Source organism: Carassius gibelio, chromosome B1 (genome assembly GCF_023724105.1).
Source record: "Carassius gibelio isolate Cgi1373 ecotype wild population from Czech Republic chromosome B1, carGib1.2-hapl.c, whole genome shotgun sequence".
NCBI classification, from domain to species: Eukaryota; Metazoa; Chordata; class Actinopteri; order Cypriniformes; family Cyprinidae; genus Carassius; species Carassius gibelio.
This window is the reverse complement of record NC_068396.1, coordinates 19240078-19259810: the sequence shown is the minus strand read 5'-3', so window position 1 is coordinate 19259810 and position 19733 is coordinate 19240078. Positions and strand designations below refer to the sequence as shown.

General features: G+C 40.4%; 2 protein-coding genes across 2 annotated transcripts in view; one reads left to right on the top strand and one right to left on the bottom strand.

The window, feature by feature from the left end:
- Positions 1–6854, bottom strand: part of vps8 (VPS8 subunit of CORVET complex) — a 171726-nt gene extending 164872 nt beyond the window's left edge. The window contains 1 exon segment of the mRNA XM_052546015.1: positions 6780–6854. Within this exon segment, the coding sequence (XP_052401975.1) occupies positions 6780–6854 (75 nt within the window).
- marchf4a (membrane-associated ring finger (C3HC4) 4a) overlaps positions 6555–19733 on the top strand; it is a 79079-nt gene continuing 65900 nt past the window's right edge. The window contains exon 1 of the mRNA XM_052545294.1: positions 6555–8595. Coding sequence (XP_052401254.1) covers positions 8143–8595 — 453 coding nt within the window. The 5' untranslated portion in view covers positions 6555–8142. The remainder of the gene's footprint in view (positions 8596–19733) is intronic.

Below are 19733 nucleotides of genomic sequence, written 5' to 3'. Positions count from 1 at the left end.
ATCAATTTCTTATCATGTATCTTGTAACTTAAGCAAAACAGTCTTAAAAGGAAACCAGTTTTAAACCACGATACTGAGTATCACTCTGCTCTGATTTCTGATTCTAGAAAGAGCAAATGACACCTGGATCCATTTGTCACTTCTTAGAGAAGTGTGCTTCTTTAAGCTGAAAGAGAGCACGATTTCTACAGAACTCTAAGAATCTGTCAGTCACATGACTGAACTTAAGCTTTTTCCTATAACCTCAGCCAACAGTTCCTGAGCCGAACAGACCATTAAATCCAGAGACCTGATCTCTTTTGTATCTTTCTAAGAATGTGTGTTTGTGTGTACATATGCCAGTGTGTACATCCAGTATGTTTGTGCTCAAATATTCAGTAGACATGTATGAGAGTAGAGCAGCTCCTCGGTTAGATCTGAGATAATCCTCCTTCAAAATACCTTTTCCAGCTGAATGCGTCTCTCTTCTTCACAGCTTAGCTTGTCAAAGAAACCTGTCTGCACATCAATGCTCACAGCTGGGTGCCTCTTTACATATGTGCTGGGATTCTCTCCCGAGCTGCAATGACTAAAGCCTACAGTATATGTCTTCATTGTTTCACACTGGTCTCTTTACTGATCAGCGAAGATAGAAAATGTCTACGAGTGTTTGCAATTGCTTACAGAAAAAAAGCTTTAACACAAGGCAACACAGCATTCTTTTAAGATACTAAATATCATTATTGCCTTCCCTTTACCAAAATGTGTTTACTATGTAGACAGAACTAGTAACTAGATCTCACTAAAGTACATCTCAACACATTTATTTAATGGTTATGCTTTTTTTTTTTTTTTATTCCATCAGAACAGTCTTGGGGTTCAAGTTTTTTTTTTTTTTACAATTTGTTTTGTGTATTTAATTTTCTTATTTGAAAATCTGAAAATGTATATCTGGTTGTTAATGAAGAAATCTGTGGACACCATAATTCATTTAGACTGAGATTACAACACATTTTTATTGTAAAGACCTGGAATAGAAGTCATATTGTCATTGCTGGTATTGTTGATTTTACTCTTTTTTGTAGTTCATGACATGCATAAATAACAACAACAACAACAAACAGGACAAACAGTATTGATTTTAGGAAGTTAGGAAACAATAAATTCAGTTATAATTACAACTTCAATTTCATCTATAAAACAGCTCTTTAGTATAGTGTCATTGTTAATAATAATAACAACAACAATTCAACAATTCAGTCCATATAAGTGCTTGCATATTTTTAATGATGTGAGATGTATTTTATATAATCTACAAAAATCAGATGACATCTTAATTCATAATGTTTTTTTTTTCTATAACACATAAATGGTGGATGTTGGTATTTCACGTAGTACTTTATCATATCAGTACATGATTAGCTAATACCAAAATATGCTACAAGTTAGTTAATGCACATGTTCTTAATGGGAGCATCTTCATCGATCTTCCCCAATCCATTACTAGCACAAAGGCCATAGAGAAATTAACAAATATGAAACTGTAATATATATAGTTATTTAGATTTGTCATGTGAAAGGTGGTGTACTGAACAAATATCTAGGCTGGTAATCAGAGAGCTGCACACAAAACGTCCATGAGAAGATGCACATACAGTATCTGCTAAATGACTGCTTGCATTCAAAAATGATCTTTATTTTTGTTTATCACACTCTTCTCCATTGAGTCATAAATTGCTCTCACTCTTTGTCAATCATTTGTGAACTTCTCACTCTGCTTACAAAAGCCAGTCAAACTGAGCCATTGGTTCACACATGACTAGATCTCTTAGCCTTGGTTTGGGCTTTGCGTGACTCTTTATCCCTGGTTTACCTTCTTCTGTCTCCATGGCTTATCTTCACAGAAGTGTGGAAGAGGCTGTGAGCCACTGCAGCTCCTCCTATAGAACATCCACGAAGCCATTTGTTACAATTCATGGCTTTCAGTGAAATCTGCTAGAGCTCTAGATGTAGTTGCTATGTATGTGCATGTGAGTGTGATCTGGACAGTGAGACAAATTAATTAAATGTTGTAAAAAGATATTGACCATATTTTAAAATCTTGCACAGTTTCTGTTTTCATAATTAATGACAAAATGTACTGAACATTTACTCACTCTTAGGTAATCCAAGATTTAGATAAAATTGTTTCTTAATGGGAACAGATTTTCTTTTAATTTTGCTTCACTTACTTACTAATGGATGCTCTGCAGCGAATGGGTGCCATCAGAATGAGAGTCCAAATAGTGCATGAAAACATTGTAATAATCCACATGTAATCTACATGACTCCAGTCTATCAATTAATGTCTTAAGTGGGAAGTTGCATGTTTGTGAGAGATAAATCCATCAATAACATTAAACTATTGCTTCTGGCCAAAAAAGTAGTCTTCCAATGAAAAAGTGAATACTACATTGACCCCCCACATCAAAATCCACCAACATATTTTTTTCAATTGTAAACAGTGTTTGATCTGTGCATATTTCTCTCCTAAATCAGATGAGAACAGCATGAAAAGCAGGATAGAGGACTGATATTTTGGTCAGACACAACAACAATGACAGTTCAGTGACAATGACAAACATGCAGCTTTCACTGTACAATTTTATGTTGTTGTTGTAGTTTTTTTTTTTTTTTTTTTTACTTCAGAAGTCATTGTGGAAACCACAGTAATTGATTATGGAATGTTGTGAGCTGTTTGGACTCTCACTAAAGGCAAAATTCACTATAGAGAATCCATTGGGTAGCAAGCGATCACACAAACACACACACACATAAAATAATAATAATAATAAAAATGTTCTCCAAATCTGTTCCCATGAAGAAATAAACTCATCTTAATCTTGAAAGACCTGAGATTGAGTCGATTTTTGCAAAATTTTTAATTGAAACTACTACTAAAACAAAACCAAATGTGAAACAATATTGTCTCAACAAAATGATATTAGATACTGTAAATATGACACGTTCATATTTTAGCTACTTTGTTGAATGCTGTTCAAGCATTTTTGCAATGTTGTGTTAATAAATGGCAGTCATATCCCGAAGCCAGTTAGCTCAGGAATCTCATTGGATATTTACATTTTTTATTTTAAATCAAATTTATTTCCAGTTTTTTATGATTGTTTAGACACAATTTTAAAAACAAGGCTCACTTTGTCAAAACTCTACACACAATTAACACATCCACACACACAAGTATAAGAACATTTCAGATCTTTTGCAAAACGAAGCACTTCATTCAAAACTTTACAATAATTTAACAAAACCCAATTTTGGTACCATATGGTTCACACGTGGTTCATACAGTTGGATTCTGTTTGAACAACTTAGACACTGCTGGGCACAATCTTAAACACTTTTAACATTTATATTTTTGATTTTGATTTAACATTTATATTTGTATTTTTAGATATTGTTAAAGTACAAAGACAATATACAGTAGAACATAAACTTTTGTGGAGATGAGTAAACAACAGCTTAGCATCATCTCTTCATAGTGCTGGGTATGGCCACTTCATCCATTTCACAGTCAATGTCCTCCCTTGAAAATCAGTGAGAGAAGAATCTTCTCAAATGGCAAATCCATCCTTACACAGACTCTGCATATGTTAGGTCACAGGCCTCCTCTATTGCTTGAATGAGGGGTATAACACAGGGTCAGAGATCATAAACCTTTTTTACTGCCATGCAGAAGGGGAAAAGTAAAGAAAGGGATAGTGTTGTGGGAGGTACTGGAATAATGAGACCAGACACCTAGTCTGTCCACTGCTTAGTCTGTCTAAAAATGTATGTGGTCATACGAGTTGTAAGGACCTATTTTGGCATGCCAGTGGAGGACCCCATTCTGCGTGATTGCAGCATATATAGTGATGTTACCACCACGTTGACCCGGAACATTCCAAAGAGATCTCTGGCCAAAAATGTTCCTCCCTATTCCACTTCCTGCACCACTGCCCCATTCACTTGTTAACTTTTTATAGTGCTTACACCTTGATTGTTGAGTTTACAGTTAAGAACCTAAGTGTCTGCACATCTGATGGCCATGTTTGATCAGTAGATTAATGTGTAGTATTTTGGAAAGCAGTGTCTTGAAATGGCAAAGAAGTGACATTATGTTAAATTTCCATGTCTAATGTAGAGAAGTGTGTTTAGTGTTTTTCAAAAAATGTGAGGTTGAAAATGTGCTTATAGTTGTGCAGATCTGGGCTGAGGTTTTGCTCTTTGAGTGTAAGGTTTCACTAGCTGTGTTATTTTTAATTTGAGTGTGTAAGCAATTGTAAAAAAACTGTGAAATGCCTGCGCCTTTTGTTAAGATAAATAACCAATGAAACTCCTGAAACCCAGGGGACAATTCCCAATAAATGTTTAAATAACACATTTTTGTTTTGTCTTTTTGAGCCTAGTCGTAAGGAAACTTCTTGGCATGTACAGCAGAAATGCTGAGATTTCCAAGTTGAATTTCTCCTTCACATCACGGGTGAAATGGCTCACAGCCAGTGAAAGATACAGGCCAGGCTGCCAGGGACGGTTAGTGTTTCTGCAAGACAAATGTCTCTATCTATTCTGTGTATTTCCCTCAATTGTCTCAACTTGTCGAGGAATTTATACTTTGCACTGCTTGGGCATTTCTTTACCCTGCAGGAAAAAGCTATACTCTTCTTTTCTTGATAAGCAGAATTTACTTGGCCGGGATTGTTTATTTTATCATTTGGTCAGTATAATATTTATAACAGATTTTTGGTCAATTAAAAAATGATAGCTGTTTCCTTAAGGAACTACATGATTTAAACCATTAATATTCCTTAAACCTTTAGTTGGTGTAACCTAATGTTTGCAGGTTGTGTTAATGATGTAAAATCATATTATTGACCTCAATAAAACTAGATATTGCTTGATAAATGACATATCTGGCAAAACGTTCAGTGCACTGTGAAAAAGCAGTTAGTAATTTTTATGGAAAAAGTGGTAAAAAATTATATTGTTCTTTTAAAGGCAGTTAATTGAATTAATTGACTATATTTCATTAATTAAATTAAAAATTGTTTCTTATTTAATATTTTGCATTTTGAGTGTATTTCATGTTACCAATATTCATATCTAAATTATGGACTGTTTTCTGTATGAAATGTAATATATATATATATAATTACAGAGGAATGTGTATTTACGTATAGGCCTACTTTTACATTAAAATATTGTTATACTGTATGTATGTATATGTGTATATATTTTTAATTAGTAGCCTACATCTCATTGGAAATCTTGATGGTGTTTGTTTCTGTGTGTGTGGGCAAAACTGTTCTGTCTTTATGTTATTATCACAGTTACTGGATTTTTTTTTTTTTTTAATGAACTTTAAGTCATCATGTAGCCATCTGTTACACCACCTGCATCATTATCACTGCAATTTACAATAACAAACAGAATTTAATAGCTCATAGATTGGTAAACCAATATTATATCATTAAAAAAGGTCTCATGATTTAAATGTTTTATTCAAGCCTGACTGGTTTTATTCAAGACAAAAATATTATTTAGCATGACAGAACTAGCATATATTTGATAACTTATGCCAACAAAAGTACATTTGTGACCCTGGACTGTAAAACCAGTCATAAGTTGTGGCTTAGTGGTTAGAGAGTTTGATTTAGAGTTGACCCCTAAGGTTGTGGGTTCGAGTCTTGGGCTGGCAATACCATGACTGAGGTGCCCTTGAGCAAGGCACCGAACCCCCAACTGCTCCCTGGGAACCACAGCATAAATGGCTTCCCACTGCTATGTGTGTTCACTGTGTGTGTGTGCACTTTGGATGGGTTAAATGCAGAGCATGAATTCTGAGTATGGGTCACCATACTTGGCTGTATGTAACTTCATATAAATAGCCCAGAAATACTTGTAGCAATAGCCAACTATACACTGGATGGATCAAAATAGATTGTTCTTTTAAACCAAAATATTAGGATATTAAGTACAGATCATGTTCCATGAAGATATTTTGTAAATTATTTACCATAAATATATCCAAGTTTAATTTTCAATTAGTAATATGCATTCATTTAGACAACTTTAAAGGTCGAATTTCTCAATATTTTGAATATATTTTTTGCACCCTCAGATTCCAGATTTTTAAATATTTTCCTATTCTAACAAACCATACATCGGTGGAAGGCTTATTTTTTCCACTTTCATGTGGTGTATAAATCTCAAATAATGATTAAAAAATAAAATACCCTCATGACTGGTTTTGTGGACCAGGGTAACATTTTATGGGTTAAATCGGCTCTTTAAGATAACAACTGACCACTATTTCACTTTAAGTTTAACAATGTATTTTTCCCAGTGAAAAGTCAGAGCTGCACTCAGACTCAATCATTCCAAAGACTGATTCCTACAGCGGAAATTTATGCTGAAAAATAACTTAAAGTTAATGTCTGCCCAACGTTTACTTGATATCTTCTGCGGTGGAGTTCATCGGGTTTATCGTCTCAGAGGGGCGACGAGAGGAACGCTGGTAACACTGACCTAGAAACACATGCTTGGGAGCAGGTCTCACATGATGAGAGCTGAAACAAAATCCGTTTGTGGTTCGGATGCATGAGAAATGCAGACTACAAGAACGATCTCCTCAGGTTCGAATTGGAAAACTTCACGTTTCAAAAGCTGGATTTGAATCCCACTGTACTCCCGGGCTGTCGAAAGTGAGCTCTTTATTTATTACGTAGTGCAAATTGTAAGGACGTGATTTGCTTGCATCACACTCTCGGAGAGAGACGGGCCCGCGCCTGGGAGCTGTCCCAGCCAACATGGTGCTGAAGCCGCAGCGAGAGCAGCATCCTCCGGCTTTACTGATGATCATCATCATAACATAACATCTCCTGTCAGATAGATCTGCACAACGCGTCGCATGGACGCGTTGGATTACCACGCAAGAGCCACTTCAGTATTTTCCCAGCAATTTGATTCAAAGGAAAGGCGCTGGATGTGACAAAACGACGGACTGTGGATAGCAAAAATATTTCCTCATCGTCGAAAGCGAATCTGTTCCTTATCTGGACTGATTTTCGAAAGGCATGTCTGACATTACACGGGACAGTGAGCTAAACTGCCTTGGGATTTCTGCAACGAGGGCTGGGTGTTTAAGGAGATAGGCTGCCTGCACTAACAAGACGTTGGCACCTTATATCTTCAGAAGGGGACTTGTGCGGGATGCATTTGTAAGCGATCGAACCTGAAACATGAGATGAACGCCAAAGATAATTGCTGGATAATTGACATGATTGTGGCTGGATTTGATTTCACGCAACACACTTTGTGTTCACATTAACATCATTACACGGTAGTCGCTTTCGGATGATGTCTAATAAGCGAGGAAGGCGTGAACTGGAGAACAGAAATTGTGCGTGTGGTAGACTACAAATTGTTTAATTATTAGACAAACCCTGGCTGCCGCTTGTTTGGCTATTCTGACGAATGACGAATAGCCTGCATTTCTGTTTTCCTGCTTTTGATGAATAGATGCCACTGGCAATAGTACCTCAGGCTAGGAGCTCCTTTGTCAGAAGCTGTTCGCGGGAATCCCCGATATTTTTCATTCAAATCGTGTTATTTGTCCGCAAATGTTCGATTTGAGTAGTTTATTGTAGCCTTTATGGCCAGTAGTTGTTAACGCCTTATAGATAATGTTTTGTCAGGTAACCTAAAATATGCTTCACGTGGCAACATCTGAATGAACTAGTTTTCTTGAGGTACTCGAGTTGACTGAATCGCCATTGGGTTATGAGCAGGGATATTAAAGGGTTCCCACTTTTGACAGTTACTATTACATGTGCGTACAATCGTCAGCTTCTCAACGGAAACACTAGCGCGATGATGTAGCTCTTATTAGAATAATAACGGTTGAAAATAAACACCTTCTCTGTGTTCAAACGGTCAGTTTGAGTGAGGTGAGCAGGTAAGCGCTGTTGCTCACGAGACTGAACGGCGGCACAGGTGTCTTTTCTCGTTGGAAACCAAACAGTAAGTTCTTTTATGTGACCTCCTGGAGCCCAGTAACAGATAGCCTTTGCATTATAGGCCGTTTAAAAGCATAGACCGCATTTCCATTATTCATAAGACGGGCACATGTTGTTGGCTATCGGTGTCATTGTATGGTGTTGGGGATTGTTGAGTCGCAGACCGATGCTGCGCCGCCAGGGCAAGCAGAAAGGCCGCTGTTGCGTCTTGTTCAGTGACCTGAAGGTTTTCCTACTCAGGCCACCGGCACCGTCGGCATCGCCACCTGCCTTCACACCCATGAACGAACTAACAACGGAGGGCAATGCGACGAGCAGCGCCACGGAGAGCCACTTTTTAGCCAACGGACATTACCAGCCGGTAGCAGGTGAGGCTGTGGACACACGAGGGAGCGAAGACTGGACTCATAGCGGGTTGGATTCACCGAGGACGCCGGACTGCTGCAGCTCATCCGAGGATTGTTCTAAGGAGAAGCTGGACGAGAGGTTATCTCTGGACAGCTGCACGGACAGTGGAGTCAGGACTCCTTTGTGTCGGATCTGTTTTCAGGGCCCAGAGCAGGTAAGGAGTCCACATGCAGCCACACTTTTTGTGTATGCTCACTGTATGGCGATTGTTTATTGCACCTATTCACTCGTACAGCATATTACACTTTTGACAGTTCACCTGCTGTAATTAAAAAGTTCTGGTGGTGCCAAAATGACACCCTGCAGTGATAAGTTCATTGCACTCTTAAGAGCACTTAAAAATGTAATTACTGAAACTCTGAAAGCAATTATTGTGTCACATTAAATGGTTGAAAACAAAGATTTTGTTATAGAACATTTTCACAGACAATTGCACTTCATGAATGTCTATACATATACAGTAAACTCAAAAAGTATTTGGACACTTAAGCTAAACTGTATGTGTGGGATTGCATTGCATGATGAAATGTCAAAACAAGAGCCATGTATTTAAAAAAAAAAAAATTCTGTGTGGCATTGGATTGCGTGATGAAATGTAAAAACAATAGCCATGCATTTAAAAAATCAGTAATCAGTAATCAATAAATCAATAATCAGTAATCAGTATTCAAAACTACTTAGTTCGCCCAAAAATGAAAATTATGTCATTAATAACTCACCCTTATGCTGTTCCAGACATGTAAGGCCTCCTTTTATCTTCGGAACACAGTTTAAGATATTTTAGATTTAGTCCGAGAGCTCTCAGTCCCTCCATTGAAGCTGTGTGTATGGTATACTGTCCATGTCCAGAAAGGTAAGAAAAACATCATCAAAGTAGTCCATGTGACATCAGAGGGTCCGTTGGAGTTTTTTGAAGTATCGAAAATAAATTTTTCTGTGTGAGAGAGAGTTCAAATCAAAGCAGGATTTCCGGTTCGCGAACGAATCATTCAGTTCACCAAATCGAACTGAATCGTTTTAAACGGTTCAGATCTCTAATACGCATTAATCCACAAATGACTTAAGCTGTTAACTTTTTTAATGTGGCTGACACTCCCTCTGAGTTCAAACAAACCAATATCCCGGAGTAATTCATGCACTCAAACAGTACACTGACTGAACTGCTGTGATGAACACCGAGCCGAGCCAGATAACGAACAATAGACTGACTCGTTCACGAGTGAAGAACCGTTTCTGTCAGACGCGTCCGATTCGTGAACCGAGGAGCTGATGATACTGCGCATGTGTGATTCAGCGTGAAGCAGACCGACACACAGAGCGTCTGAACTGAACTGATTCTTTTGGTGACTGATTCTGAACTGATTCTGTGCTAGTGTTATGGGTGCGGGTAAACCGAAGGCTTGAATCAAGGGCAATCATCGCCAATGACGCCATTACGTCGAGCGCAAAAGAACTGGTGAACCGTTTTCTTCAACCGGTTTATTGAATCGAACTGTCCGAAAGAACTACTGGTGATCCGAACTCTGATGCAACCGGTTCTTCACTCGTGAACGAGTCAGTCTATTGTTCGTTATCTGGCTCGGCTCGGTGTTCATCACAGCAGTTCAGTCAATGTACTGTTTGAGTACATGAATTACTCTTGGATATTGGTTTGTTTGAACTCAGAGGGAGTGTCAGCCACATTAAAAAAGTTAACAGCTGAAGTCATCTGTGGATTAATGCGTATTAGAGATGCGAACCGTTTAAAACGATTCAGTTCGATTTGGTGAACTGAATGATTCGTTCGCGAACCGGAAATCCAGCTGCTTTGATTTGAACTCTCTCTCACACAGACACGGAAGAGAAGACAATGCTGAATAAAGTCGTCGTTTTTGCTATTTTTGGACCAAAATGTATTTTCGATGCTTCAAAAAATTCCAACGGACCCTCTGATGTCACATGGACTACTTTGATGATGTTTTTCTTACCTTTCTGGACATGGACAGTATACCGTACACAAAGCTTCAATGGAGGGACTGAGAGCTCTCGGACTAAATCTAAAATATCTTAAACTGTGTTCTGAATATAAAAGGAGGCCTTACATGTTTGGAACAGCATAAGGGTGAGTTATTAATGACATAATTTTCATTTTTGGGCGAACTAACCCTTTAAAGTATTACTTAAATCAGAATTTAAAATGTATGAATGCAAAGTGGTATTTATTTTAAAAACAGAAAGTACAAGCTTTTCATTTAACCGTTCACTATAAAAGATATACTGTTCAAAACAAAGATAAAGAAAACACTTGTCACACACACACAGAAAAAAAAAATTATAAATGTGACTATATTACATAATGTAATATTAAATCGGTGGCATTTATTTTGCAATAAGATAGCAAAAACACATTTTAAAGCAAAATGTCTCATAAGAAAAGTAGATAATACTTGCTCAAAACTAATGCAAATGCATTTGGATACTTTCTGAGTGGACACTAGTTGACAGTGTTCATAGTTAAAGGGGTAGGCTAGTTCACCCAAAATCAAATATTCCATATTTATTTTCTCATACTGTTCTAAATCTTATGATGCTCCAAATCTGTATTACATATTGTATGACTTATATGTCAAATAACTATTTTGTCCATTAAAAAAGTCAAAACATTGGATCCCAATGACTTTTTTGAATGAATAAAAAAGCACTCACTTTTTCAAAAAAAAATTCCCAGATTTGACATTATAAATAAAAATCTGACTTCATAATCACCAAAAGTGCAGTTTGCAAAAGTAATGGGAAAAATGAAAAGTGAAGGTAGTTTTGAGAAAAGCTCTCCAGATTTTCTTCCCATTACACTTGATATTTTGTTATCCAAATGTGTCTGGATACTGCAAGTGAGATTCCCCATCATTGCTGCTGTTTCTGAAGTGATTTGTCTCATAAATCTAACTGTTACCCTGCCCCAGTGGTTTTATGACAGTGACATTTATCCACAGCTAGGTGATTTGTTCTAATGGAATGCACCACATGACTGAAAGGTCAAGAGTTTTAACACAAAACATTGATCAAATATTGAGCAGAACATTAGGCTATATGAATGGCATACGGACACCTCTGTTGACCGGTTTGATGTTTGGCCTTATTTCAACTGTTTGTTTTGAGATCATATGCTGTAGGATAGTTTTGTGTTATAATCATCAGAGAGTTTATCGCTCTGTCTTCTTCACAGGCCAATTTAGCCTGTAAATGTTTGTGAAATTGTTTTATTTTTTCTTTCTTTTCCCCACATTCCATCATTCTCTCGCTCTCTCAGTTGTTTCCTGTCTCTTTCCTTTTCACTTTTCCCTACATCTCTTTCTCTTTCCTCTTTCCATTACTGTGGGCTGTGGCAGAGTTGGGTGGCTGTGGGCTGATGGATGGGCTTGTGAGTGTAATGAGAGCTGTGTAGAGAGCAGATGGGACTGAGGAGATTCTCTTCGCTCTGACTAAGCTGTGTCTCCAATCCAGACACGCACACACTCCCTCTCTTTCTCACTCTCCTCTCCACTGTATGCTTTGACTTTCTCAAGCTGCCTCTCCCTTTTTCTTTCACTTTCATAACCCCAAGTAATATGTAAGAAAGATCTCCTGTTCCCCTGAACTAGTGGTTGTCAAATCCAGTCCCCATGCACCCCTGCTCTGCATATTTTATATGTTTCTCTTATTGCTGCAGAAGTTTTTCTATTATAATATAAGTGCCCTGTGAAGTGGACATCACAGGATATTCCGAAATAATTCAATTTCGAAACGTAGATGTTCCATTCAAAGTGCATTGAAGTGTGCGAGACGTGAATTTAAATTGTATTTATTTACAGAGGTATATGATGTCACTCTTGTCCATGTGTGAAGACATTCCAAAGTGCAAATCCGTGAATGAATGTTCCGAAGTGAGGTAAACTCCAACAGATTTCCCCTGCTCAGGGAGCAGGGAGCAGGGAGCAATGAACACTGTGTAGGGACCATGTCATTCGGAACACAGTTCATGCACTGAGCTTACTTCTGACAAGCTGATAATCTGAATCAGGTGTGTTTACAAAGACAGACATGCAAAATATGCAGAGCTGGGTATCGCGAGGACTGGAATTGAGAATCGTTGTCCTAAACCTATCAGGGAGGGTGAGAACGTTTCCTCTCTTGTGTACACAAAACACGCAGGATCAATTACAGGCTTGGGAAAAGAAATAACATTTTTCTCTTTCTCCATTTGTCCTCTTGCTCTCTCTCACCTACAAAACCACTGAGGAAAAATGCTATGGACCTCCTATGGTCTCATTTTAATCAGTGTGAAAACAAGAAATGGATTGTCACAGATGCTGGAGGTGATCTGAGTAGCCTATAACTCTTGCACCCTGTTGTGAGAAGCCACTTACATGGACATCATTTCACCTTCATCAGAGAACATAATTGGGCAACATGCCCATGTTATTGGACACGGCACTGTATCTAATGTAGCATTATTAAACTGTATGAAGTTGGCATGTGGCTTCTTAGGATTTAAATCGTTCTTCTGTGTATTTATAAGAAATTTGTCAATGGGGCTACCAAGAGTGTCACTGTAGAAATAGAAAATTACTAAATGCCCTGTGAAAATGCCAAAACATTTTGGCCAATGCAGTTTGGTCTAATTTTAACAAGACCAAAATGACACACACACACACACACACACACACACACACACACACATATATATATATATATATATATATATATATATATATATATATATATATATATATATATATATATATATGATGTTGCTTACTAAATCAAAGATATCTAAATAGTATTTATAGACTAAAACGTGGTGGAGAGCTTAGGTGTGAAATAACTTTTTGTCTTCCATACCCAACCTCTTCTAAATGATCACACATTCTTTCCTTCTATTCCATTTGCTCTTTCTCTTACTCTTTTAACTTTACCATTCAGTTCTTTGGTGCTGTAAAATACTGATGATGTAAAGTCTCTGTGTGACCCACATTAATATGTAATTCATATGAAACATGGTCACTCACCAGGAGAAATATAAAAGCTTTAATTTACATTATTTTGAAAGTGTTGTTATTATACGTCAATAGTGAAAAATAGCTTAAACTGACATAGTAAGCATGACTTAAATTCCTCTTAAAGAATTGAATGCACAAGCAAGAGTGAATGTAGAATAGTGTGGCCATGCTGTGCCTTTTTGTCACCCCAAAATGAGAGTCAGTGTCTATGCCAGAATAAACCCACGGCATATCTGCACTTAGTGATCTGGCCATAGGGAACACCGGGGCCAGTCAGCATGTGGGTCAGTTGTCGAAACCAATTTAAATATACAATCATTACACAAAGGAGGAATAGTTCTGGCATTCCAATTAAAAGGTTATTTTGCATATTACATATTACATCATTTTGAATGATTCCTGAATTTGATGTGTGTGTGTGTGCAGAGGAATCGTTTACAATGTATATATAGACATGTATATATATAATACAGTATATATACAGTACAGATATATATATATATATATATACAATTTTTTTTACCTTTTACTGCAGAAAAAGTGACAGAATAAACATCTCTAGCAAAAAAACATGCTTCAGATTTTCAGCGTAGAGAAAGAAGGCTGATGTAAATGTGCACATAGATGATGACAGTTTGAGCTTGCATGAGAAATATTTACAGTTTTACAACTGTACTCTGGTACAGCTGAGCTCTTCATAATAATGGCAATACAGTGAGAAATGCCCCTCAGACAGATGTGATGCCTGATTAGTGGATTAAACTTGGACTGTGTTTCATTTTTTAAGAGTCGGCACACTTTTAAGTAATATCACGCTGGCAATAGTGTTGATGATCATGTTAAAGGGGCCATATGACGACGCTAAAAATAATATTATTTTGTGTATTTGGTGAAATGCATTGTGTTTACGTGGTTTAAGGTTCACAAAACACATTATTTTTCCACAAACCATACCTTATTGTTACTCCTCTCTGTCCTGTCTTTCTGAAATGCATTGATTTTTACGAAGCTCATCATTCTGAAAAGCATGGTATAATCTGATTGGCCAGCAATCCAGTGTGTTGTGTTCTGACTCCATTTTATTATCTAATCTGACTACATTTTTTACAAACTCAAATGTTTGTTAATTTCTACTTATTATTTAGGGCTGCCCCCTAATATTTAACTAAATGTTAGTCGACGAGAAAAGCCTTAGTCGACCACATTTTTTTAGTCGCTTAGTCACAGAAAAACAAATCCACAAGAAGTGGTGAAGTCATGCATTTTGCGACAAAAGATTGTTAACAGCTGCTCTATGTGGTAATACTGTATACAGTACATCGGGCATGACATCCAAATTCAATTCAAATTTGGATTCACCTGAAACAAGTAAGTAGTAGCAACTTCACATGGCCGCTCGCTCTAATGTTAACCTATAAAAAAGTGCAGAATGAGGAAGCGCACACCAGTGTAATTGTCACACACCTGGACTCATTTAATGTGTTTTTGCCCGTGACCCAGTTTCTGTCTTTCCGTGTTTGATTAGTTCCCAGGTGTGTCCATTATCTTCCTCATGTGTTCCATGTCCCTGTTAATTTCATGATTCCATCCACCTGTGTTTCCCCAATTATCTGTTGTACATAAGCCTTGTCCTTCAGTTCTGTTTTGTCGGGTCTTCTCACTTGTGCTCATTTGCTACTAACTTGTGCTAATTTGCTACTCACTTGTGACTAAATCACTTGCTACTTACGTGTGTCTACCTCTGTGCTCCATGTTGGATATCCCCTGTGTTGGATATATTAAAAGCCTTATTCTGTTTATCCTCGACTCCGTATTCCTTCAGGCAGCGTAAAACCGTGACAGAAGACCCGACCACAAAAGAGAAAATAGAAAACTGCGTGTTCTTCCCTCCGTTTTGCTTTTGTTTTTTCACAGTCTTTTCTTTTCTTAGTGTCTATGGATCCCTTCTATCGTCCCGAATTCCTCATCCTCCTGCTGAAGCAGGAAGGACGTTCTCTCGAGGACCATACCAGACAGTTTTTCCTATTAGCTAATGCCACCAGCTACCCGGACGGCGCGCTTTGCACCTTCTACAACACCAGCCTGAACTCCAAATGCAGAGCGTTGTCGTCCGAAGATGGTCCTCGAGAGGATTTCGCCGCATTTGTGGAGTGGACTCTGGCGAGAAATGGGTCATCTCTCACCATCTGCCCCATAGAGGACCTCGCCAGCCCCACTCCCGACCCAGAGACCAGCCAGCCACCATCACGCCACACGGAGCCAGAGCCCACCGCAGCCGCAGAGCCCGAGCAATCCATTGACAGGGAACCGGATCTCGAGAGCGCGACTGACCAGGTGTGTGAGCCGGCAACACCGTGCATCGTGGGAGTCCTCGTGGAGATCGAGGGCGTGGAGGAAAGCCCTGCCCACACTCCTGCGACTGAGGGTGAGCTGTATACAGTCTCTGAAGGTCATAAGGAGCAAGCTCTGGATCTGATGGACTGGTCTATGGAGGTAATCCCTAATTTTCCTGTTTCCCCGCTGGTTCCGTCCAGCCCTGATTCCCCTGTAAACCCTCTCAGTCTCCCACTCCTACCTCCTCCAGTCATTTCCTCTGCTCCATTTCCGCTGGTTCCGCCCAGCCCTGAGTTTTCTGTTTCTCCGCTGGTTACGCCCAGCCCTGAGTTTTCTGTTTCTCCGCTGGTTCCGCCCAGCCCTGAGTTTTCTGTTCCTCCGCTGGTTCCGCCCAGCCCTGAGTTTTCTGTTTCTCCGCTGGTTCCGCCCAGCCCTGAGTTCTCTGTTTCTCCGCTGGTTCCGCCCAGCCCTGAGTTTTCTGTTTCTCCGCTGGTTCCGCCCAGCCCTGAATCTTCTGTGTCTCCGCTGGTTCCGCCCAGCCCTGAATCTTCTGTGTCTCCGCTGGTTCCGCCCAGCTCTGAATCTTCTGTGTCTCCGCTGGTTCCGCCCAGCTCTGAATCTTCTGTGTCTCCGCTGGTTCCGCCCAGCTCTGAATTTTCTGTGTCTCCGCTGGTTCCGCCCAGCCATGATTTTTCTGTTTCACCGCTGGTTCCGCCCAGCCCTGAATCTTCTGTGTCTCCTGTATTCCCTCCCAGCCTCCCTCTCCCGCCTCCTCCCAAACCTGCTGGTCCCTCTACTCCTCTTTCGCTGGTTCCGTCCAGTCCTGATCCTCCTGTCCTTCCTCCCATCCTTCTCCTCTCTCCTCCTCCTAGACCAGCCAGTTCCTCGTCATCCCTGCTGGTGCCAGTCAGTCCCGCAGCTCACCCTCAGTCCGCGCCATCGGGGCGCGGTGGTTCGCCGCTGGACTGCCAGTCTCCAGCTCCGCCTTGGCGTGTTAAGGCCCTGTCTCCGCCTCCAGCCTCCGAGCCCTGGACTCCTCCTCGGTCCTTCGACCCAGCGGCTCCGCCTTGGCTCTTAGCTCCCTCGTCTCCACCGTGGCCTGTCATCCCACCTGCTCCACCGGGCTCCCTCGTCCCTCCGGCTCCACCTTGGTCAGTCGTCGACCATCCGCCGCCTCGGGACTCCACTCCTCTGGTTCCACCTCGTCACTCCATCCCTCCGGCTCTGTCAGGCTCCTCCTTCCCTCCAGTTCCACCTCCATCCTCGGTCACTCCGGCTCCACAGCGGTCTGCCAGGACCCCGCCTCTGCCTTGGTCGCCTGAGCCTTCAGCTCCACCTAGGCCCTCCGGATCCTCGACGTCACCCTGGCTCTGCGGCTGTGCTGCTCCATCTTGGGCTCCTCACCCACCGGTGCAGTCTCCGCCTGTCGGCCCCCTGGTGTCGTCGACCCTTCCTTCTCCATGGCTCCTCCCGCCGTCGACCCCACCTTGGATCTCCGTCCTGGCTGGTCTCTGGTGGACCATCTGGCTCCTCCTGCTCCTGTCTCCTCCCTGGCTCCTTCCTCCGTCGTCTCCTCCCTGGCTCCTCCTTCTGTGGTCCCTGTCTGCTGGCCCCCTCCTGGAAGTCCGTCCTCCACCGGAACCTCCTCCCAAGTTCCCACCTACGCCTCCCCCTGTTGTTTCTACGGTGCGAGGACGCACCTACCGGGAGGGGGGAGTACTGTCACACACCTGGACTCATTTAATGTGTTTTTGCCCGTGACCCAGTTTCTGTCTTTCCGTGTTTGATTAGTTCCCAGGTGTGTCCATTATCTTCCTCATGTGTTCCATGTCCCTGTTAATTTCATGATTCCATCCACCTGTGTTTCCCCAATTATCTGTTGTACATAAGCCTTGTCCTTCAGTTCTGTTTTGTCGGGTCTTCTCACTTGTGCTCATTTGCTACTCACTTGTGCTCATTTGCTACTCACTTGTGACTAAATCACTTGCTACTTACGTGTGTCTACCTCTGTGCTCCATGTTGGATATCCCCTGTGTTGGATATATTAAAAGCCTTATTCTGTTTATCCTCGACTCCGTATTCCTTCAGGCAGCGTAAAACCGTGACAGTAATAGCTTTGGTCAACAGTTCTGTTTCATCACGGTCTGTGAACTTGAGAGCGTCAAATAATAAAACGAAACTCTGTTTATACTTGACTCAGGCATAAGAAATACAGTATAGGCCTATCTATAGAAAGTGAAATGTCTGCTTTTAAACTAACCATTTCAGATGGAATACAACTACTCTCAGATTATGTGATCTGTATGAAATATTAAAGCGATTTCATATGATGCAATTTCAAGTTTTCCAAATAAATATTCTTTATCAAAGTTAAGACTCTGCCACACACCCCTATCACTGCTCATTCAAAAACACCCCCACATCTACATCATTGTGTGGAAATAGTTTCATAATGCCACCCAAATGTTCACGCAAAGAAAGAAGCCGTGGTTTCAGTAACCGCAGTTAGTGTTGAAGCAGCCATGTCAGGGAGATGCTGTGTATCTAGGCGAAAGCAAAACCACTTTATTTGGCCTTCTGAAAGTAGATGCATTTAGGAATCTTTAAGATTACTTACAACAGAACAGCAACACATTTTATGGACAACCATATATTCAAATGATTCAATGATTCACTCTTAAAATTATCTACATAATTAATTAATTTACATTTTACATTTTACATTTACATTTAATCATTTAGCAGACGCTTTTATCCAAAGCAACTTACAAATGAGAACAATAGAAGCAGTCTGGTCAACAAGAAAACAACAACAGTGCCATGACAAGTCTCAGTTAGTCTAGTATATAATGCATAGCCAGGTTTTATTTTTTTATTTTTTTCTAAATGAAAACACAAGAAAAGTAAAAGTGCTGGTATTAGTTGGTTAATTGCAGGCGAAAAAAATGAGTCTTTAGATGTTTCTTGAAAATGAGTAAAGAATGTACGAATTGAGATTGGGAGGTCATTCCACCAGCTGGGCACAGTCCAGGAAAAGGTCCGTGAGAGTGATTTTGAACTTCTTTGGGATGGCACCACATGGCGTCATTCACTTGCAGAGCGCAAACTTCTGGAGGGCACATAAGATTTAACCAGTGAGTTTAGGTATGTTGGAGCCGTGCCAGTGGTCGTCTTGTAGGCAAGCATCAGTACCTTGAATTTGATGCGAGCGGCTACTGGTAGCCAGTGTATGAGGAGTATACAATGAGGAAAGGAGTAACATGAGCTTTTTTTGGCTCATTGAAGACAACAATCACTGCTGCATTCTGGATCAATTGCAGAGGCTTGACAGTACATGCAGGAGGGCCTGCCAGGAGAGCATTACAAAAGTCCAGTCTGGAGAGAACAAGAGCTTGGACAAGAAGTTGGGTTGCTTGCTCTGACAGGAAGGGTCTAATCTTCCTAATGTTGTATAAGGCAAACCTGCAGGACCGGGTCATTGTAGCAATGTGGTCTGTGAAGCTTAACTGATGATCCATCACAACTCCTAGGTTTCTGGCTGTCCTCGAAGGAGTAATGGTTGATGAGCCCAGCTGTATAGAGAAGTTGTGATGAAGCAATGGGTTAGCTGGAATCACCAGGAGTTCTGTCTTCGTAAGGTTAAGCTGAAGGTGATGGTCATTCATCCAGCTAGAAATGTCACTCAGGCTGAAATGCGAGCAGCTACCGTCGGGTCTGGGCTGGAATGAAAAGTATAGTTTGGTGTCATCAGCGTAGCAGTGATAAGAAAAGCCATGCTTCTGAATGACAGATCCTAATGATGTCATGTAGATGGAGAAAAGAAGTGGTCCAAGTACTGAGCCTTGAGGAACCCCAGTAGCAAGGTGGTGTGACTTTGAAACATCACCCCTCCAAGACACACTGAAGGATCTGTCAGAGAGGTAGGACTTAACCCACAGGA